This window comes from Labrus bergylta, chromosome 1 (genome assembly GCF_963930695.1).
Source record: "Labrus bergylta chromosome 1, fLabBer1.1, whole genome shotgun sequence".
NCBI classification, from domain to species: Eukaryota; Metazoa; Chordata; class Actinopteri; order Labriformes; family Labridae; genus Labrus; species Labrus bergylta.
The window spans coordinates 13,909,903-13,933,675 of NC_089195.1; the positions used below are offsets into that span (position 1 = coordinate 13,909,903).

The following is a 23,773-nucleotide window of genomic DNA, read 5'->3' on the forward strand; positions in this document are numbered from 1 at the left end:
GACAATTGTGCTTTAAGTCCACTGCAGTTCTTTTCATCTCTTGGTAAATTAGCTTGAATAATGCTCAATCCTACATTCCTACTCCATGGTTCTGTTATTTAATCTACCCAGAGCTCTTCAATTACACAACACACTTAAGACTTAAGATTATGGAAACTACTTAAATGCTATAATGATAGTGTGAGGAACTCCACTGTGAGGTAAAGATAGCCTTTCCTGGAGCTTACGTCATCTCTGACCCTCAAAGTATTCCCGTCTGTTATGGCGACCACTTCTCAATGTTCTCTCTTCTTCTGCCAACAGAAAAACTATGATGAAGCAGATGAAGACTGCAAACATGGTGAGTAGGAAGTCAAAGTGGAACCATCTGCTGATATTGTGTAAGCTGTTTTCACATATGCATCTTGAAAATCTCTCGAGAATTTCAGGAGGACTGGAAATTTTCTAGAAACGCCCAATAAAGTTGAAGTGGAAAAAAAAATCAGCTGTTTGTGTTAATGATGCAAAAAGTTAAGTTAATGTCTCTTAGGGCGCACGCACACTAGGTAACCCTTACCGTGCCTGAGCATACTTCACCCTAAAAGTCTGTTTGACTAGTGTGAGTGCTCGATCCGTGCTCAAGCACAGCACAATTCATGCACGAGCACGAGAAAGGTTACACAACGTGGACAGCCATGTCAGTGTTACGGCTGTATCAAACTAAAACGACTCAAAATAAGACACAAAGTCAGACACGGACTCGACTGCGCGTCCCTTTCATTTTTTTTTTTTTTGAGTCTGTCTGTCTTGTAAACTAAGCATGCTTCATGATCACGTAAAGCCATTCATGTGTTGTATTACAAGAGGTAACCATGCTCAGACCTGGTTGGGCCTGGAGCAGTGTAAGTGCAGACCAGCGGTTCACCTGGATGTGTTACATCATTCTTTCAGCTTGAATACAGTACTCATTGAATTATTCACAAAGTGTTAAACTATAATCTTGGAAACAGACATCAAAACAGCCAATTTAGTATTTTTTTTAAAAACCTAACTAAATGTACTAAATCCATTTTTTTTATTCTTTCTCCCGCTGTAGTCATGGCAGAGGAGATGTCCAGGGGGGACGGGTCACTACAGTCCAGCCTGCGCTCCATGCTGTTGGATGGCAGCCTGCAGGAGGTGGTCAGCATCCTCTCCAAAGCCTTGTATGGAGAACAAATGGTATGATAAATGGTTTTAACGTGTACAATTTTAAAATAGTGTCGCTGTGTCTTTTCAGGACATGGGAGGTGCACATATTGATGGTTAATCAATAATACTGTCGATCAATTTGAAATGAATGTAATAAATCACATATATTGCTATGCGAAAGATTCAATTACAATTAGATGTCCTGCACGCACACGCGCACACAGGAACGCCAGCCACCACACGCACACCCATGAAATTTTGGTGCAACAGAAAAACAGTCTGTAATCCGTGCCGACCAAATCTGTAAATTGGGAACACATGTGATCCGGTCAAACTTTTCTCCGTTCAAGCTCAATGTGTCTGCATTCATCAACAAACAGTAACTTATAGTGCTGGTGGCACAGTGGTTAGTGTGAGTACCCCATATATGGATAGTCCTCAAAGTGGGCGGCCCAGGTTAGAATCCAGCCTGTGGCTCCTTTCCCCATTCTCTCTCTCCCTCTCTGATTTCCTGATTTCTATCATCTGTCCTATCTCTCCAATTAAAGGCACAAAAAGCCCAAAAATAAATCTAATAAAAAAACAAAAAAATAAATAAACAGGAACTTAATTATTACCACAGCCTGCTGTAGTGGTGAACTTAACCACACACTGTTATATTCAAATACTGAAGATGAAGTGTATACTGCATCCAGTCATTCACACAGAACCTCTTAACGAACGGTCTGTTTATGCCACGTGTTCAACTTTTTCAAAGCTAGATCTAAGAAATACAACTTGGTTTTTTTAATTCACTGACAGATATTTGGCTTATTATCCTCCTCCTCCTCCTTCTCACCTCCCACGCAGTGTTCCCTCAACTCCTCCTCATCTGCTCAGTCTCTGGTATCACATTGTAGACCCCGGTATTAGAATCCTACACTCAGAGTTTTTATTGACTAGTACGAGTGCTCTGTACCTCAAGCACGGGACACTTCCTCTGCCCTTGCACGGTTAGAAGAGCTATCTCTAGATCAAGCTCGGCACCGTACGGGGCGACAGGAACCGCGCGAGTGCGTCCTTAAAGAGCACTCTTAAGTACAAGACGTGTACTTGAGGAGCCGCTTGGAAACTCTGGAGGAGGAAGAGAAAGTTTTTAATTTGCTGTTTTGTTTTGTTTCACTCACTGTTGCTGAGCTTTCCTGTTCAGGGGTCTGCACATGTCATGTTCCTTTGTTTTCATTCAGTCTCTGAACCGCAGTGTTTCCCACAGAATGACTCAATACCTGGGCGGTGGCGTGCCCCAAAAAAAAAACCTCTAGTCTTAAAAGACAAACTTCTACTGAGAGACTAAAGAGGGACAGGGACAGTAAATAGGAGAAAATATTCACGCTGAGCAACACAACACATTTAAGCACTATTAAATGCATTAGACAAAAGGTTGAAAGTTTTAATGTCTGAGGTATGTGTCACACATCTCCTCCCATAGAGCTGCAGATACTCAAACTTTCTGTAGTGTAGATTTTAAATTTGGGGTGAAAGATATCTGAGAACTATGAAAGTATGAAATCACAAAGCATGATATTGAGGTTTATTCTGACATACAGACGGACTCCCAAATTGCATCCCGATGATGTAATGAAAGTCTTTTTTCTTCTTTCACAGAATGGCATCGTCACAAAAGACATGAGCAGATTAAAAATGCTTTTCTCAGAAATCGAGGTAAGAGCTGCAAACATTACTGCTGTGCTTTCTGTCCTCTTGTTCCTGCCTCTCTGTGCTTGTTTGTTTTACAGACGATGGTTCAGTGCTCACAGGCGAGGGCCATAAAGATGACTAATAGCCTAATTCCACTGCTAACTTCATTATTTTGTGCTCCTCTGTCTAGCTTGTAGCTATTGTGGATTTATTACTCATTAGTCTGCAATAAGTCCACTGGTCCAACTGCATGTTTTATGCTTTTGTTAGTAGCTCACATAATCATTGTACCCTCGTCTGCACCCATTAACCCCTGAGTTTTGTCTCTGGCAGGCTATAAACAGGGAGATGGCACCAGAATACACAGATGAGCAGGAGGAAGGTGAGCAAATCTGAAGCGTGACTCCTTTATTTTCCTACTTCAATATCAACACAAACATTTATTAAAATACTAAGAAGGTTTAAAAGCAAGATGAAGCCGATCGTTTAATCTCCGTGTGGCTTTTCATTCACAGAGGTCCAAGATGGATGGCAGTTCCGGCCTCCACCCCGAGGAGTCACCAGCAGTGAGGAGTACACCCTCTGTAAAAGGTAATACATAGTGGCTGTGTCTGAAATCACAAACTCCTCCACTTATCCTGACCTCCCACGTGGGGAGTTCTCTGTAAAAGCACGATAAAGTGAGCTCGTCGGCACAATACAATAGAACACTGTTAGACAATATGCCATATATTATTGGCAGACACCTAGGATCAGTGATAAATAAAGGCATGTACTTCAGGGATAACTTCTATTATATCGAGGGTATTTTCTCAAAATAGTTCATTATAATAGTATAAAGAACCCAGAGCCACCCAACCCTCCACTACCCAGTAGATTCCTCTCAACCACTGCTGCCTTAGCATATATCACACATCATGCACACACACCCAGGCTCAGGACAACATGTCTGCATGTGCCCTGTAAAATGGGGGTCCTCTGCCTCAGCTGCCACCGCTGAACCCCACAAATTAGAAGAAGCCCGCCTCCAGTGCGTTTTTGTGGTTTGTAGTTAAGTTTGGGAAGCTGTACCTTGCATATGTTTGTTGTGCTTAAAGATATTATGTACAACACGTAGTTACAATTGTCACAAATCTTTTGTCTTTTCATTCCGATAACTACTGATTTATTTCTGATAAATAAAATCTTCTGTCACGGTGGTAACAAAGCTAGTACTAACTATACAAGCTATCAAAACAACATCAAAGTTGTACTGGCTGTCTCATTCAATATTTTTAGAATGGGGGATGCTGTATCTAGCGCCTCTTGCATTCTGCATTTTCACCGTGTTACCTATGTATTTTTGACCGTTGTCTTTTTACTGTCTTGTTCTGTTGCCCTTTTTCTGTCTTGCCGCAAAACCAATCGCTCTTCAGTGACAAATAAAGTTGAAGGAGGTGCTTTACTAAGTACTCCTTTCAGCCCCAGTTCAGCACTCTGTTTGTCTTTGCTGTAGGTTCCTGGAGCAGGGCCTGTGTCGGTATGGGGCTCAGTGTACGTCGGCGCACTCGCAGGAGGAGCTGATGGAGTGGCAGAAGCGCTACGCGTCACGCCTCATCCGCCTAAAGCAGCAGCAGGAGAGCAAACACTTCACCGAGAACTACATGGAGACGCTGATCGAGAAGTGGATGAACTCCCTCTCCCCAGAGAAAGTGGTGAGTGAGCAAGCCATTGAGGGATAGAAAAACAAACTTACAAATATTGTGCCAAGGCACGAGATCTCCTCCTAGAACAGCTACACAAGAACACATATGGGAGGAACTATGAAAAGCCTCTCTAAACTTTGTAAACCCCAAACCCACCCTGACGTTGTTAAGCTGGTCGAGTTTTGTTTGCTTAACTAAACCCAGGAGAATTTCTTCTTCGATATGATAGTAAAAACGATATGGATACCTGTCTTTCTGCAGCAGTCACTAACATAGCTTATGCAACTTTATGATTTATCAAAGGAACTTGAATAAATTCTGTGAACATACCTGCAGACATGTGAATGATGACAGTCTGCTGTGTCTTAGTTGTATGAGAGCTGCAGAGTTCTGACAGAGGTAAAGAGACACTCAGTGCGGACAGGATGAAATTCTGCATGTAAACACAATTCATTCCTCTTTGTTCTCAAGAGTCTTAACTGCTGATAAACAATCAAATTTTGCTTTGTTGTCATTATTGGCGCTCGCCTCCTCCTTCCCCCGTCTTTGTCACTAGTCCACTGCGCTGCTCTCTCTCTCTTATAAGCCAGCAGCAGTGTCGGGTTTCAATCAATCAATCATCATTATTTGTATACGCCAATTCATAACAATTGTTATCTCAAAACGAGAGCGGATAAACGATCATACTCATTGTTAAAAAAAATGGGATTGGGGAGATGGGATCTGATACAGGAAGGATTTCTCCTTTGTTTTCCTCACTGGTCCACACTTCCTCCCTGCTGAGGTGGAGGTCGCAGCAGGCCGTGCATGAATGAGGACAGCGGTGGTTGTGGGGACGACACAGTCCGATGGTGGTGGCTGGGCTTCAGGGACGTCGGGCTTAAAGATGACTGTAGATTTGTTCTTCTCCCCCTTTGGTCATAGAGTTTAAATCGTTTTAAGTATCGAAGCATCAAATACTTGTTACAGTGCCTGATGATGTTTGTGTGTGTGTTTTTTTTAAAAATCTTTTTCAGCTAAGTGACTATTTAGAAGGTGTGAATGTAGAAACCAGCTCCGGCCTCTCTGTGACCGTCACCACTAAAAAGTCCTCCCACTCTTGGACCTTCTCCTTACTGTGCAAGGTAGGCAAAAAGTTGATTTCATGAACGTAAACATAATGTGTTGATTATCTTTGCCAGTCGCACTGAAAAATGAAAAAAGTTCTTTGGTCTGAACATCTGTGCTTTCTCTGATTATCTTCTCCTCTGTCTTTCTGACCAGCCGGCCAGGAAGCTGTACAGAATCGCCCTGCTCTACGATGCCCATCGACCACACTTCTTCATCACAGGTGTGTCAGCAGGAGAGCGGCTGCAAGCCCTCCCCGCTGGCTGCCAAGAGTGGACTCCAGGAGAGGAGACAGCAGGTTCGTCTTGAGTCCACATTTTCTAACCAGGGAAGGGACGGTCTGTTAGGATACCGTGGAGTGATTTCACACATGCACCTCACAGCGGGAGACCATCTATGCTGGGCAGGACTATTTCTATTTCTATCGGGCAGGAGGGGGCTGGGGGTTTTGAACTGAATCAGAATAACAAAAGAGCGGGGAAGAAAATTCTGGTGGAAAGAAATCATAATGCAGCAGTTTAATTACATGCATGAAGATCCCATCGGTTGTGTGCAATCTATGGTTGTGCACTATTTGCAGTGAATTTACGGCACCAGCCCCTTACAACTGTGCGAAATTCTTCTGATAATATCCTGCTGTGTTCTCACATCAGCTCACTCCGACTTTCACTGGGAAAGATACTAGGAGGCTGGCAGGAGAAACTCTGGATAAAGTCAGCTGTTTGTATTCACAGATGTGTCTCACCCCGACAACTTCAGGAGTTTTGTGGAGGTCTGAAAAAGCTAATATGAGACACATCACAATACTGGATTTTCCGGCAAACAGAAAACATAATGAAGCGGTTTGATCCTCTGCTGCTTTCACATATTCACTCACCCTGACATCATGCGGAACATTTATGAGGCGATTTCTGGGTGAAGAGACGGGGTTAAAAAATTTGGCTGTTAGAGCGCAGTTTGTGAAGCAGCTCACCCCGAAAACTTCAGGAATGTGTGGCAACACCATGACCCGGTGAAACCAAATGTTTACAGGCATTGACTACAGTGATGTTGCTTAGGATGCAACTGTTCTTACATTTATTTGTGCGGTTAATAATTTGATTTTTGCCACGCCCAGCTGCACTCTGCTAATTTTAATGATGTTTCTTGAATTGGGTTTAAGTTTCTTCATACATTTGCCTGGCATTTGCAGGCTTCTTGAAATTGCAACCTGTGTTGTCCATAGTTTGCCTTCTTCTTTATATGTGATTAATTGAATCGTGTTATCTTTTGCTAAGCTTAATGAATTAACTCTTCCCTTTTCTGTTCTTACAGTGGCAGCAGACAATGGCCTGGACCACTGTGTCTACAAGGTGTCAGTGGGCTTCAGCACAGAGATCTTTGGTACCTTCAGACAGACCGCTGTGTTTGACTTTGGCTCCGAACCTGTGCTGATGCAGCGGATCATGGTGGATGCAGCCTCCATTGAAGGTATGCTTTCTAATGCTCATTTTCTGTTCAGACAACATTCGGTTTAATGAGTAGATGAAGCTATAAATGTTTTCTGCACCCGTCTCGTCCTCTTTTCTCAGACCTAGAGCACCTCATGGCGGCCAGGCAGCAGCTCTTGATAACGGCAAAGCGCTGGGACTCGTCCTGTAAGACCATCGTAGAGTTTGTCCCCAATGAGACGATGGCTGACCTGGAGCGCAGCCTCCTCTCCCGCTATCAGATCCCTCTGTCGGCCGACCAGCTCTTCACCCAGTCGGTCCTGGACAAGACTCTTACCAAAGACAACTACCAGGCCCGACTGCACGACCTGCTCTACATAGAAGAGATCGCACAGTATAAGGAAGTCAGCAAGTGAGTTATAACAAGTGTTCATGATCTGACCTAAAAAAATCAGCTTCAACATAAAAATTGATATAAGGGAATTGAAAAACCAAGAAAAGCCTGAAAATGGTATTTAAATACTTAAAAGTAGGGATGCACTGATGCGTTGGCTCAACATCGTATCAGCCGATACTGGCCCTGGCGACACTCATCGGCACATGATGTTGCATGAGCTGATGTCTGTAGCCGATATTTATTTGTTGTGCCAAATGGATTTAATCCTGGCATCTAGAACTTCTGATTCAGATCAGAGATGTTTTATTGGGTAGATGAAATCACCTGTTGGACAAACTCTGACATGTTTTCAGTTTCAAACGAGAGGAAATGTCGACATTTTGGGTGTCTTACACCAAAAAAGTCATGAAACAAACATCGTAATCAGCAATTGTTTAAATTGTTATTTGAAACATTAGTATCGGTATCAACCTTGATTTTTCCAAGGTTAGGTGGCTTGCTCAAGGGCACCTGGCAGTGTTCAGGAAGTGAACTAGCAACTTCACCTGGATCAAAACACTGATTGGTCGAACACTTGTCCAACCGAATCAATGGAAATTTGAAAAAAAAAAAAAAGACCCATATCGTCATCTTTAAGATACGCCTTTATTTTATAATTCTTGTTTGACGGTTTCCGCCCTGCTGCACGTCAGCCTGAACCTTAAGCTAGCAGCAAGCAGACATTAGCAGGCCCAGGTTAAGAGGATGGATTTGATATGAACTTCCTCTCTAGGGGAAAAAAAACAGCGGTGTGGAACTATTTTGGACATCGACTACACCTTGGCAGACTTCCCAGCATTATTTACACAACATTTATGGGTCTTTTTATGTTGTCAAAAGAATCGATTTAATATTGTTTGGTGATATAAGTGAGGATAGGTTGAGCTAACCCCCTTAACGATTAACAAAAATCGACTCTAAAACACCACAGGGTGACGGTGAAGGGAAGATAACATAACCTTATATGACACCATAAATATTTACATTTTACAAGGATTCATTTTATTTAAGAATAACTATAATACGATAGACTTGTATAGCGCTTTTTCTGAATACTCAAAGACACTTAAAACAACAAGAAAACAATACAAAGAAGAAATTATCTAAGAGAAGGAGCACGACAACAGACCCTATCTGCAGCTGAGTGGTGTTAATATTTGGTATGTCAACCCACCACAAGGTGTCAGGCTTGACCTTCATTAGGGGGTTTTGCTATGAGAGAGAGAGAGAGAGACAGAGAGCGAGCGAGCAAGCACACACACACACACACACACACACACACACACACACACACACACACACACGCACGCAGCTTGGCTCTCATTTCCTGTGCAGTTTAATGTTTTTTTTTTTCTGAGGTGATTCCTTCAAGGAGGGGAGACGAAACAGTTTAGTCTTCCTGCAGAATTACACTTTTTTTTATTATAATTGCATGTCTTTTACGTCTCCTTTTTTTTTTATCCGCTGTCTCTCCGAAACGTGATAATGACTTCAGATTAAATTACAGTCAATTCAAATTCTTCCAGTTTAGTGGCTCCCTTCCCCCCCCAAAGGATGTGTAGCTCTCCTCTCTGCTCTTAGATCTTCTCACCTCATGACTCGCTCTGTCACTCGCTAAGGGATTAAACTACAGATGTCTTTCTCCGATAACCAAACGTTCTTTAAAACTTGCGGCATTAAATGTGCACATGAATAATCTCGCCACCTATTAAGCCATATATGGGAGCGGCGGGCAGGCTTTAACACACTTCATGTCTGATCGACTTTCAGCAGGGGGTTTCCAGTTTAGTGTGGGTTCCCCTGCGAGAAGCATGCACGTTTAAATCTGCAAATGCATAAAATTACAACCTAAAACTTTAACAAATATCCCCATTAGAGTTTCTCCCTGAGTGATATAACACTAGATTTATTTCTTGCCTCATGAGAGTGACTTCTTCCTGCTTTATCAGGAAAACGTGAGAATGCCAGATAGTCTGAAGAGAACAAAATGTACTTTGCTCTGTCAAATGTTCATCCTCTCCATGAGTCTCACCACAAAACGGATGCAAAACCATAACAAGAGAACCACAACAAGAGTCTGTTTTAATTTTGACTACAACTCATCTCTGCTTGTCCGTCATCCGTCGGAGTTCATAACCACAATTTCCTGCTGTTTCATCATCTCACATCCAGCTATCTGGAACAGAGTGGTTATTTTGCGTCCGCGTCTCTCTCTACCTTACTTCCAGCTCTATCCACTGTTCTGTCTCTCCCCAAAAAATAAAAAGTATAACAGACGACATCACATTTCTCCTATCCTCGCTTCCCTCCACTGGCTCCCTCTCTGTTTTAGAAGTGATTTTCAGATTTTACTCATAACTTTTTAAGCTCGTCTGGGTCTTGCCCCTATTCACACAGCTGAATTGTCGACCCCTTAAGAGCCATCTCGCGACCTCAGATTCTCAAGTGGGACCCTTCTAGTCATTCCAAAGTCGAGACTTTGCCGCCAGGGCCACCCGACTTTGGACCTACCAACCTGAGGAGATGAGGCTCGCAGAATCAGTAGCCCCTTTTTCCGATTTTTTTTTCTTCCAGAAGTGCTGTAACCGAACTCAGCCGTCATCACGCCTTTGTACATTCATATTGATTCAGAAGAACGGCACAGCGGGAGCTTCACATAGAAACACAGTCAGTCATGCATGCTCACTCTCTCTCCCGCTGGCTCTGCTGAAACCATCTTGCCTCTGTAACACCTCTGTTAACACCTCAGAAGAAGGTACAGAGGTGGGATCACGTTGTCCCCCCCATTACGCCTGACTTTCAGATTGAAGGCGAAACATCACAGGGGCGGGAGACGTTGCAAAGACAAACATTCAGATTTTGGATCTTGGTTGAAGAATTCTCACAATATAATATTCCTGTGATTGCTATGTTGTTGTATTTTTAATTCATGTTCTTCAACAGGATAACCACACATCTTTGTTTGTTGCAGGTTTAACATCAAAGTGGCTCTGCAGCTCGTCACCAGTTTTATGCTGACCGGCATCTCTGTTGGAGCCAAGTACGCTCAGAACGGGCAGCTCTTTGCACGCTTCAAACTCACTGAAACACTTTCTGAGGTAACCAGATCTGGTTTCCAACGTTTCCCTTTACAGTTTGCTTATTGTTGACACGTAGAGCCATGTGGAGTTAGTAAGCCCTCCTGAAGTTACCCCTTTTCTCTTCTGTCAGGACACACTGGCAGGGCGACTTGTGATGACCAAGGTCAACTCTGTTTTGGTGCTGCCGTTGGGCCGTGAGGGTTTCTGCAGTCAGCCGCCTCCCGGGGTCAAAGAGCGTGTTTATGAAGCTGTGATCGAGGAGAAGACCAAGGACTACATCTTCCTGAGGATCTGCAAGGAATGCTGCGAGGAGCTGGGGCTAATACCTGACAGAGAAATACAGGTAGAGACCACACAAAGTTACATAAGGCGTCTTTTTTCCTGCTGCAACAACCAGATTTTATATCCGACTTATGGAATGATCTTTGTTAATAAAACACAACAATATAAAACAATCAAAACAAACGGAGTGAGAGGTTAAAATAAAGGATCACAGGAAGGCTATAAGAGCACATAACTTATCGTGCTGCAGTAGGAAGCTTTTCTTGCTCTCCAGGTGGGCGGTTTCTTAAGTGTGTGACGTCACCTGAAAGCTATGTATACGTAGGTACTGTAGAGTCGCATCATTTCATTGTGTCAGTATGGAGCTGTCAGTGTTTTTTTGCACTCTCAGGGCATATGTTTCTTTACAGTGTGCTAACTTTCCCATACCTTCAAAGTCCACATATAAGTCTTGTGAACCCTAAGGACACACTCACACTAAGCAATCCGTACCCCGCCTAAGCATGCTTTATCCTCAAAGTTCAGTCTGTTTGACTAAAGTGAGTGCTTCGTTCTGTGCTCAAGCACGCTACACTTCCCTGGCCCTGGCACGGTTGGAAGAGTTGTGCTTTGGCACGGCACAGTCCATGCATGAGAACAAGCCCGGGTACACAACGTGGACATGACGTCTAAACGATCTCCGCCTCCATTATCGAGAAATCCCAGAGTGTTCTGGCTGTTTCTGACGAAAATGACAAAAGTCAGTAAAGTAGCTGTCATGTTCTTAGAAGTGTGGACGGAGACTCTCCCACTAGTCCCTTTTTTATTTATTTAATTTTTAATACGTCTGTCTTGTAAACTAAGCACGCTTTATGATGACGTAAAGCCATGCATGTGTTGTATTAAGACGTTCTGTACAAGAGGTGGAGTAGTGGGAGTGCAGTCCAGCGAGGGGAATGGCCTCATGTGAGTGCGCCCAGAGACTTTAGTTCAGGCATTTATCCATCTTGATAAAAACTTTCAAGGGGAAAGGTTTCATTATTAGCCCTGGAAGAAAAGATGACGATCTTTGTAGGAGAACGAGTGTCCTCATCGGTCTTTTAAAGCAGTGACCACACTGCTTTTCATTAAACGACTCCACCTTCTGCTGCTCGGTTTGATGTGTGTGTGTTTTTTTCTCTCTCCCCTTGAGACTGAATGTCTTCAGATGAAGCAAAGCTCTTTGTTAACAGTTATCAAAACAACCCTCGTCCAATCACTGCAGGAGCATAATCTTTTTATTCTTCCTCGTACACTGCTCCTGCCTGCTAACACGCCGCCGTTTCATTTCCCTATCTCCTCCGTTGGTTCAATAATATTCCACACAGCCCTGAAGTTTTGTACTCTCCTCGCTCTTTCTTATCTCAGACTTTTCCTGCTCCGTTATTCATCCTCCGTTTCTCTCTCTCTCTCTCTCTCTCTCTCTCTCGCTTTGTCTTTCTTCCTCACTTTCTGTCGTATTGAGTTCAAAGTTCTTTTTCACATCTCATTTATTTTTCTCTGTCTTCGTCAGATTTCCACACTTTTAACCTGAAGTCAGAGCACATTTTACAGAACACCTGTTAGGAGCCTGTCGCTGTCTTCTGTTACACGGCAAGGCCTCTAGCAGTGGAAACACAATCTGAGCAATTGCATAAAGAAATGGTTGAACCAACGGATTAAATAGAAATGAAAATGGCCCACAGCTTAACAAGAAATCACAGTTAAAGAAGACAGCTGTTCAACCTGCTCAGCTGTGGAAAAAAACTATGCAAACTTCCTTCATGCAACTATTTCTTAAAGGTCACATATGCAAAATACTCAAGGTAGCTCCATTTCCTCCAAGCAGTCTGATTCAGTTCGGCTCTGTGCGCATTTATTGGCATTTCCACTGTCAGTTTGGAATGATACCAAAAGAAGAGATCCATACTGTCCTTATTTTTTGCAGCCCTTCTGTTGGGGTGCCAAGCGTACCATTCTGACCCTTAAGGGTGGAGCCAGACACACTGCAGTCTGCTGATTGGTTGAAAGATTTGTCACTTCCTGTGCTAACAGTGCTAATAAAGGACAAACGCAAAGCAAGCTATGTCTAATTATGCCGTGGGTTTCGAGAGAGTAATTTCAAGGGTGTTTCTGAAAATGGCACTGCCCCATAGTCGACCCTCAGAGGTGTTGACCTCTGCTGGACATTGTTTATTGTTGCCTTTTTTTTTTCTTTTTTCTTTACTGTATTTCTTTATTGAATTTTTTGGCGGGTTACACTGTTTTGCGCTGCTATGATGTGATTCTATCATGCAGCTGATGCGGCTATTGCTAGCAGGCTTACACTTGTTGCCAAGTAAGGGTACGGATGGCTGTGGAACGCATGCAAGGCCAGGACCAAACTGGACTGAACCAAACTGGGCCGCTTGATGGAAAGGGGGCTGTTGTAAACCAGAAATGGAGGACTTCCTGTTGATCCTGCTTTTTGCAGCCCTTTTATCTCAAGACTATTTCCATGCTTTGAAAGTAATGCATTGCTTTGACAGTATTGTTGGCCTGTAGGAACATAAATTAAAGTGGGCAGAGAAACAGTTTTTTTTGGTTTTTTTAGTTGTTTGATTGCTTCGTTAACTCTGTCATACCTTTTGTGTCAGGTGGAGCTCCAGTTCCAGCTGAACAGACTGCCGCTCTGTGAGATGCACTACGCCCTGGACCGCATCAAAGAAAACACCATCCTTTTCCCTGATATCGGCCTTGTACCCACAATCCCATGGAGCCCCAACAGGTGTGTATTCCAACATCACAGACACATGGCACGTGCAACACTAGAGGTTTTTTCTAATCTTTTTTTGCTTTTTGCCTCCGTTGGTTTAAGTGTCTGAGAATAATTTATTTGTCAGAGTATAAAACATACACATTTTCCTTTAAACAAATCAGAAAAAAGTAGGATCCGGTTACATTCTAGACTTCAATGGCCAATTTAAGTTCAGATGGAGCCACTTACCTGTAAAGCAAGTGAAGCGCTCACCACTGAGGCCAGCTGTTGCTCACAGATGCACCGCAGAGAGATTGCTGAGACTCAAAAAATAGGTCAAGTTTACCAACAACTGAGGCGGAGCTACGATGACAATTTTATGATACTGGTTATCAATGCAGAAGAGTCATTAAACAACTCGTAAGCACCTAAGAAATAAGGTGTTATGGGGTGTAACACCATAACACCTTATGTAATGTTGTCCCCTAAAAGACCGTTAATAACCCCAACCCGACCTCAACCATTTTCTGCATTTTATCCTCCACTCTCCTCTCCAAACATGTCCTGCCTATCTTCACCTGTCCTGTCCAAACCCCCCCCCCCCCCCCTGTTTTTTATTAAGCATTGAAGAAATGCTCGATTGTGTCATGCTGTGTGGAAAGGAACTTTCTTTCATATTACAGATGATGATGCTGATCAGCTGATATACAACATTTATGAGAGGCAACATTTAACACCATTGAGACATGCGGTGATATTTAAACACAGCATGCGCTCATCTTAATGCAAAGAAGAAAACTACAGAAACTTGTCTCAGGCCTGCACATCATATCAGCCTGACAAATCCCCTGACGAGGGAAGGGGAGGGGCACCACATCAATTTGAGAGTTGACCGTCTACCCGCCACCTTGCTGACTTGGCGGCCATTCAGAAACTCTGGCAGCTTCTCCCAGCTTTGTATTATCTGTTAAGTTGGACAGGTGAGGGGAGGGAGCCACTAATCTTTATTGACTAGAGCCAAATATAATCCTCAGAGGGGTTTTTTCAAAGTTGCATCTTTAACGAGGCTCAAGATGATGATTGGTGGACACTTTTGTTTTAATTGGAATTTGAATAAGTGAGTGTTTCATTAAATGTGGGCCAATGAGTGAGTTTAGCTGAAGTTTAAACATAAAGTTTCTGTCTTCCTCTGAATGCTGAAGCGCAGTGTGTTGATCTCGTTTGGAGTAAAGTTGGTTTCCTTCTCATCCACTGCCCCTGTTAACACACACACACACACACACACACACACACACACACACACACACACACACACACACACTCTGTAACACTGAGATTTCTCTCAGCACCCCCGACCTTGTCTCAGTTGGAGCTCAATCAATTGGTGTTGGTGGATTCCCAGCCTGTGAGGATGATTTGTAATGAGGACAGGGATGCTAGAAGACAGAGCACACAAACGGACATGCGCACTTTTCATACGCATTTGAACTCACATATGTGACTCCATCCTTCCTTTAAACACATACACCCACCCCTGTCCAGTCTTTAAAGTATGTTTTTTTCTATGAGGTTTCTGTATGTCTGTTACAGGTTAAAGGTCACATATTGTCCTCTTCTTTAACAAGTTTAAATAAGTCTCACAGCTCTTCAAAATGTGTGTGTTAAGTTTCTTGTTCTAAATCCACTCTGATCCTGTATTTGATCATGCCTATAAACCCCTCTATTTCAGCCCTGCTCAGAACAGGCTGTTTCTGTGTCTGTACCTTTAAATGTTAATGAGCTGTGTCTGACCACACCCCCTCTCTGGAAGGGTTTGGGTGGCTCTGGCTTTCTTGCTCCATGTCCCATTGTTTACAGAGAGAAGGCAGACTCAGAGGGCAGAACAAACACCTAGCTGTGGGAGTGTCACCCACCTGGGAGAGGGTTTACTGCCCTTTGTGATGTCATGACTTTTCTCATCATTGGGGGGTTTGTAGATGGACTGGAGACCCATATTAGTGTTAGAGAAACATGGTGAAGTGGATTTTGAATATATGTGACCTTTTTAAAGTGTGTCGGCCATCTTTCCTTATCTTTATATTTTTATTTTATAAACATAATCGTGGGAGTTGTTGTCATGTTAAATAAATGATTAGCTAAGGTTATTCCTAAAGCTATAGAGGTATCTGGTGGACAATGGTGGCCGTATTTGTCTAATATTCCAAGTGCTTTTGTGGTTATAACTCAATTCTTTATCTAATTTCTTGAAACTCGCTACCATGGAGCACTAATAAGAATAAATCTGTAGTTTAAGTTGATCTAATGTTTCTCATAATAATTTCCTCACCCTTCCTCCACCCTCAGGCAATGGGACGAGCAGCTGGATCCCCGTCTGAATGCCAAGCAGAAGGAGGCCATCCTGGCCATCACCACACCCCTCACCATCCCCCTGCCCCCCATCCTCATCATTGGACCCTACGGCACTGGAAAGACCTTCACCCTGGCCCAGGCTGTCAAGCACATCCTCCGCCAGGACACCAGCAGGTCTGTTTGAGTGTTTTTATTCCAGATTTGTTGCGTTATTTCAACATCTGTGGACAGTTTCTCGTCTCCAGAAAGAGCTCTTCATGATGTCTCTGTCTGCAAAACATTTTCTCGATAATACTGATTTGTGATTCGTCAAGAATCATGAAATGACTCGAAGCAAATTCAGCAACTCCAATATTGATCCTAGTTTGAGCACGTTTCTGCTCGTGGAGCTTATTAGAAACATGCAGAGGCTTTTTAGGTCGGGTACAATCACTTCTATCTGAACCAGTTCTCTTGCCCGCTTCCATCGCTGCAGCACCTGTTGGTTTGACCTGATAACTGCTCTCATATCTGACAAACAGAGGGGCGTCCAAAACAGCCATGTGGGGTTGTCTTAAAACCGTCTACCTTCTCTGGTCCAAACAAATCCAGAGCTTTCAGGAGCAGAATCTAAAGTTAGAAGGAGGACATACTGGCTGCTGCATTGTTGTCAGAGAAGCCAGCACTTCAACATAGCATGTTTCCTTAATGTCTGATCATATAGTAAGGTCACTTTATCATTTCACTCACTACACATCTCACTGATTGAACCTTTAATCACAGGATTAATTAGTTGTGTGATGTCTGATCATACATCCGTTCATAGCTGTGTTGTAAACTAGATGAAAAAAAGAAGTCAAAAATGTCATGGGCTTTTGATTTGTATTCTTTTATTCATCTGAGGGATGAACGCTTTCAAGGATAGATCAATAAGACAGTCTGCCCTCTACTGAGAAACACACACACACACACACACACACACACACACACACACACACACACACACAGACACACACACACAGAGGTGCATCCATCTTGGAATACATCTCTTGAATTGCGGTCTTAACCGATTACCATAAATCTCCTCCTGTCGCTGTTTCAAAAGTTTGTAAGAAGTTCTGATGATGCGTTCAGAAGCACGTTCTTTTTGATCGTCACGTTATGCCATCGACAAGAAGCTTCCTTCAAGAGTGCGTCACATGCTTTGAAATCTGATTCACTTAGAAAAACCCAAACTTTGACATACAAAACAGTGATTGTGGTGGAGACAAGCGGAGAGAGGGGCGAGACGTGCAGCCATATGCAGAGGACAGAGGTGTACAGGGTGATGCAGTAAATCTACCTGGAATGTAGTCGGTCTTTTCTTGTCATTAATATAAAGGTTTGATGAAATACTTCACTCTCCTCTCTACGATGCCAACCAATTCACAGCTTCATGTTTTAAACATTACTGAGATACTGTTTTTCTCTTTTCTCAACGATACAACAACGAACCGTTTCATCATTTATGAAGGTGTAATTGAGTGTTAGTGATGGAGTGTGTTTTAAAGGAGCCAGGGGTAATGTTGCTGTGAGCAGGTGTGTGTGTGTGCCTGGAATTTGCATCAGCCATAAAAGCTGCGGAGCAGGAGGGGAGGTCAGTGAAAGGGCGTGAATGAGGTGTCAGGGGACGCTGGGATGTGCAGTGGTCTCAGTTTTAGCTTGCGGGCAGTGGCAGCCTTGGGTTTGACATTTAAAGTTTTGGAAAACATTAAGCTGCAAAGTGTCAAGCTGTGGTTTCACCGTGTGGACGTGCATGTGGCATCACAAGATGGCGAAGAGCGCTGGTGATTTGGATGAATTTGTTTCATTTGTGGTCGCTGAACGCGGTCTAGTTTAATTATGAGCACATTTCCTGGGCTGGAATGGACCGTTATCTTCTCAGTCATTTCAGTAAACTTCACAGTGTTGTGTACAAAACAGAAAAATACATTTCAAGATGATCTTTCTTCAGCATTTGTCATCGTTATCTAGCTCCCTTGCTGTGTGCAGTTTCTTGTCTTTTTTCTGGTCTTTATGAAAAATGAATGCAATACCTTGGACACCTTCCGCTGCACAGATGCCGACATTCTGTGTTTTTAATAAGGGAGAGTGGACCGTGTATATGTTATGTAAAAGACGTCCTTTGAAAAATGTATAGCGATACAATATTCATCACTCATCTCACTCTGGATCCATTTAACATACTATGTATAGGATGAATTATAGATACTTTAAAAGCCAAAACAAGGGGAAGTAACCCTGCTCGACTTCTGCTCCCTGCACATCACCCTGTCAAATCATGACAAAGAGGACGTTAGTGTTGTAGTCAAGAGCACACTAACAGAGACAATACATACCTGAGACCGGGGTGCTCCAAGACAAGACCAAGACCGATACAGGGCGAGGCCGAGACAAGACCAAGACATTTGGGGATCGAGACAGACACAGAGTCAAGACCCAGACCAAGACCAAGACAGGGCGAGACCGAGACGTGACAGAGCCATTTAGGGATTGAGACCAAGTCTTTTGCCAGGCCATCATTGTAAATAAGAATCTGTTCTTAATGACCTGCCTGGTTAAATAAAGGTTAAATATAAAGTAACCAGGGGAGACCTTCAAAAAGAAGACTGATTTTGAGTACTACAGCACTAGAGGTCGTATAGATGTACATATACATATTATTGTACATGCTAAATAAAAATTTTACTCACAGCGGTATCTAATCAAGCTGAAACGTTTGCCTTCATGTTTCATGTCTTTTTGAGAACTTTAACCCTGAGTACTGCAGCTTCTGTTTTCCGTACCTTTTGACTGACATTTCCCTCTTTTTGTCTCTACAGGGTCCTCATCTGCACCCACTCCAACAGTGCAGCTGACCTCTACATTAAGGACTACCTCCATCCTTATGTAGAAGCAGGCAATCCGCATGCCAGACCTCTCAGGTATGGACGCACATTTAAGGAGATTGAGACTACTCATGACTTGGGCTGTCTCGATACCAGATTTAGAAACATTAATTAGTATATCGATACCACAGGACTATCAACATGTTCGCATAAAAGCTCATTCTTTGAATAAAGTTAAAGAATCCTGCTTCGTAAAAGGCCAATAATACACATGAACTCCGGATAAATTGAATCTTTGTATTCAGGGTCTGTAGCCTGTTATGTCAGCTGGGACCCTCTGAGCATCTGTGTGACACTCGCCCATCTATACATCGTCTGGATTACTGATTAGAAAGCCTGCAGCCAGAATAATACGTCCATTTTATTCTGAGGTTGTTGAGTGGTTTGGGGCTGCCCCCCTGAAAAAAAAAAAGAAAAAAAAAAAGAGTAACAGGCAGAAGTGTGACCACAACAACTGGGCTGCATTTAAAACTCTGCCCACAGGCAACACACATTCGCATATACACACACAAAATTTTAATTTTTAAAAAATGCAGGCAAATGCCTGCACACTGTCTGAATTGCACAAATACTTTGGCAGCACTTTGAAATGTTGACCAATGTATGGACTTGAGCTTGTATAACGCTTTTCTAGTCTTCTGACTACTCAAAGCGCTTTTGCACTGCAGGTCACACCTACACATTCACACACTGCTGTGTAAAGTCACCATCAGTAGTTTGCCGTTGACAAAAGCAGCAGGAGCAACTCTGTGTTAAGTGTCTTGCCCAAGAACATATCAAACATGTAGCTGCAGGAGTTGGGGATTGAACCCCCGACCTTCAGGTTGAGAGGCAACTGACTCCAATTGAGCCACCGCTGCCCCTAATGTACTTGTCAATGGAGGCAGTGCTCCCTCTTTCTCTCTGTAGCGGCATTCTTAGTTAAACATAACTGAAGATCAGCATCCCAAACTATAATGCCAGCTTTTTTTATGATTGGATGTATTCAGAGTATCAACAAACCAGTCATAAAGAGCATACCTGCAAGCAGAAAAGAGCATGACGCCATCTCAGAAGTGTGCATGATGATTGCACTGATCATGTGATATAAGTGTCAACACCTCCATTTGCTTGCCCTCGATTAATTTTTCCAGATTATTTCCCACTGGGTTTACTCATCTACTCACCCCCTTTACAGAAGTTTTACTAGGGGGCTGGAAGGACAGAGTCAAGGATAATGTCAGGTTTCAAAAATGTGGCTGTTTGCGTTCACTTGTGCAGCTCACCCTGAAAATATAGATCGAACAGGTTCAGGGAAGTGGAGCTCACTCACACAATGACCTTGAGGATTGAGTGACATTACCAGTTTATGTCACTCAAAGCTAGAACCCGCCATCCAGTAGATCCAAACATGATGCTGTTGTCTTTTTGGGTTATTTCTCTCCCCTGATGTCTCTTGTTTTTGTCCTTCTCTGCAGGGTATACTTCAGGAACCGCTGGGTCAAGACGGTTCACCCAGTGGTCCAGCAGTACTGTCTCATCTCCAACACACACGTCAATTTCTCGATGCCCACAAGGGAGGACATCCTCAGGCACCGCGTGGTGGTGGTCACCCTCAGCACCTCCCAATACCTCTGTCAGCTGGACTTGGAACCCGGTGAGTCTTATGAAAGTTTATTTACACATCGTGTTGAGGTTGACAACATTTACAGTTTTCATTTTTATGCCAATTCAATTTGAAACCTGATGATTAACAGAATGATTAAGAATGGTTCAGGCATGGCTTGGGTTTCAGGTACTGATTGCTTAGACCAGTGTTTCTCAAATGGGGGTACGCGTACCCCTAGGGATACGTGGGAGTACTGCAGGGGGTATGTGACACATGTCATAAAAAAAAAAAGTTGCATCACAGCAAACTTGTGGTGTGCGAAATAACGATCTTAAACCGTGAAGGATTTAAACGTGTTGAAAATCTGCCAAAACAGGGAGATCGTAGAACGGAGCTTATGTGTTCATTTATCATGATGCAGTTTATGCTCTTCCACAGACGCGTCTCCCCCTCCCCTTCTGCTCAGCAGCGGAGCGGGATGCATCGCCCGAAAACGAGACTTAGAGTTAGACCGTAAAAAGAACTCCATCCCGGTTATATGCAACTGTTTGAGATATTTCCAAACTGACAGGATGCAATAAAAAGTTATCTGAATAGTTTGCAAAGTTAAGGTTTGTTCTTCGGGCAGCGACATAACGAACCCTTAACAAGCCCGAGAGAGGTTAACAGTCTCCAGAGAGGCTCCTTCAGGGTTTCTATCTTTATAAATGAATTCCAAAAAATATGTTAAACAAAAAAGTATGTCTGTCGCTGTGTTAGCCCTGTCATAGTGTGATTGTGTGGTTGACTGCGACTAGGTGTACCCTGCTGTATCTGGTCTGATATTCAACCCCTGGATATACATCTGTGAATATATTGATATGGTTTTCATGATTTCATTACTCTGTGCAGACACAAGTTTGGGCATTCTGTCTCCTGTTCTTTGGTCATCCCCGGGGGCTCTAATATCTCGTGTTGGCAGGAGCTCACCACTTAGTGAGGGATGGAACTCATTTAAGTGGTGGAAATGACAGAAAACAAACCAGTTTGTCATTGCGGGCTAATAACTGGCTCTAAAAATGTCAGCAGAGGGGTCTTTGTCTGTTGCTTGGGAACACCATCTGCCTGTTTCTAATGTACCTTACATCATTAGCCCTGCTCGCCACGTTTCATCTTCCCAGCTCTCCTGGTGTTCCACAGTGTGATGAAAATCGGCAGCAAATGAGGCAGCTGGGAGTCAGCGAGTCTTTTAAGTAGCAGTAACAAATCTCCCACCCACCCCCCCAAAAAACGGTTAAGCTTTTGTGTTTCGTTTTTTCCTCCTTCTTTATGACCTAGATCTGGGAGTGAAAACTGTACACATGGTTTGGTATGAGGAGTTTTACACTTTTTTTTTTTACAGAATTTGATTTCCATCTTCAGGAGTATGACTGCAAATGTAATGTTAAATTCAACCCAACTAATGGAGGTCAAACATTTGCAAACTACATCAGGTATTCATTCATTGTTACAGGTAAAAGAAAAATACAGAAAACTCCCAAAAAAGTAAGTCACACCTGCTACAAGACGCAGTCTATTTTATTTTTTTAAATAAACAGAAGATGGCAACCAAAACAACATTTTTCCCCCCCAAGACTCTGTACAAAGAAAGCTCCAGGTAGTGACCACACTGATACTACCTGCTCTACCACATGGCCCCCCACAACTCAACCGTGTAGACCAATGGGCAGCAAGAGCCAGGACATCACCAGGGTTGTCAAATGGGTTCCACTCCGTTCACCAGTGCTTCGCCCAATTAGTCCCATGACACCTTGGGAAGGCTTAACAGTTTACTCTGGCGTCCCAGAGCCACTCCCCTTAATTCTAGCTCTCACCGTCCACCAACCCCACACGCAGAGCTTCTATATCTTACCTGCTTTACAACATGGCCGCCACAGCCCAAACAGCATCGCAACCTTCAACAGACCCAGGAGTTGAGTGTATTGTTACAGCCCAAACGGAGGTATTACACATCACTGATACCTTTTACCTTGTGAAAAGGCTGCGAGAAAATAGTGAGAGACTGAGTGTGTGAGGTGACGGAGCTGCCATTTATTATTAAGCAGTCATCTTTCTCCCAAATCCCATTCATCTGCTTATTATTCCTGCCTCCGTCTTTCTTTGTTCACTGTTGTTTCCAAAATCCAAACACCGTTATAAGCCGAGGACTGATAGCTACAATAGAAATCTAATTTGGTACTCTGCTTTTTAAGATGGGATCCCCCACAGCGGGCGGCTCCAGCATGTCCCAGGTGTACTTTAAGCCTCATGTTTTCATATCGTCTCTCCGTCTACTGGGCCCTCGTAAAGACTGTCCATCTCTGCCTCCTCATCTCTACCTCCCTGCCTGGGGAAACATTCCCATCCACAATGACCCATGTACATCATTTGTGAGCGTTTGCGGCTGTTACATATTCATGCCGATTGAAGTAAAGTAGAAGAAGGTAGGATGCAGCGGGGCTCCTGTTGACTTCAATTTATGGGAGAGGTCAACAAAAGTGCCTGGCCTCAATAATTAACCATGTGATATAAAGGGGTAGTACATGGACATGACTTGAAGGCTGCATCGTTGAGCGAGTTATATTCAATGAAAAAGCAGTGAAGGAAAGCACATAGCAGGGTTTAATAGTAATGCTTGAAAGAGTCTCAACACAGTAAATCACAGCAGCTTGGGTGCTCATTCATCCTAGAAATAAACTATTCATAGATTAATCAAGTGCATGATTTTAAGTATATGCTATTATCCAGAAATTACTCATGTGGTAATCATATGCACATTACACTCGCCTCTTGGAATATGTGCGGCCTTTGTGACATCTGATGATCTCACTAAACAACCCAACAAATCATACCTTTTAGAAGAAAAAAATCTCATAGAAGAAACATCGGTAACAAGCAACTGGGAAAAAGTGTGAAATGCTTAAAAAAGCACACCTGATGGAACATCTCACAGTTAATAAGGTTAACTGTCAACAGGTCAGAAACATGACTGGGTATAAAAAGAGCGTCTCCGAGAGGCTGAGTGTGAAGTTAAGATGAGGAGGGGGTCATGCGCTGTAAAAGACTGCGATGGAATAATGTTTTTTTAATATACACTCACAAAGAATCTGTGGATTTCATCGTCTACAGAACATCATATCATTTAAAGATTCAGAGAATCTGAAGAAATATGTGTATGATGGACAAGGCAAAAATAAACAATATTAGATGGCCCTGCATTTAAAAAGCGCTTCTTCAGTGGCTTCAGGCGAACGGTTCAGTTTGAATTTTTTTTTTAATTTTCTCCACCTGTGCACTTCTTTTGAGCGCAT

General features: G+C 43.1%; 1 protein-coding gene across 1 annotated transcript in view; it reads left to right on the forward strand.

Annotated features, from left to right (window-relative positions):
* helz (helicase with zinc finger) overlaps positions 1–23,773 on the forward strand; it is a 62,443-nt gene that overhangs the window by 13,181 nt on the left and 25,489 nt on the right. The window contains exons 3-18 of the mRNA XM_065954534.1: positions 304–340; positions 1,076–1,200; positions 2,815–2,871; positions 3,181–3,229; positions 3,363–3,438; positions 4,343–4,541; positions 5,549–5,656; positions 5,796–5,937; positions 6,954–7,109; positions 7,211–7,481; positions 10,477–10,603; positions 10,716–10,928; positions 13,501–13,631; positions 15,945–16,124; positions 18,791–18,892; positions 20,314–20,492. Coding sequence (XP_065810606.1) covers positions 304–340; positions 1,076–1,200; positions 2,815–2,871; positions 3,181–3,229; positions 3,363–3,438; positions 4,343–4,541; positions 5,549–5,656; positions 5,796–5,937; positions 6,954–7,109; positions 7,211–7,481; positions 10,477–10,603; positions 10,716–10,928; positions 13,501–13,631; positions 15,945–16,124; positions 18,791–18,892; positions 20,314–20,492 — 2,152 coding nt within the window. The remainder of the gene's footprint in view (positions 1–303; positions 341–1,075; positions 1,201–2,814; positions 2,872–3,180; positions 3,230–3,362; positions 3,439–4,342; positions 4,542–5,548; positions 5,657–5,795; positions 5,938–6,953; positions 7,110–7,210; positions 7,482–10,476; positions 10,604–10,715; positions 10,929–13,500; positions 13,632–15,944; positions 16,125–18,790; positions 18,893–20,313; positions 20,493–23,773) is intronic.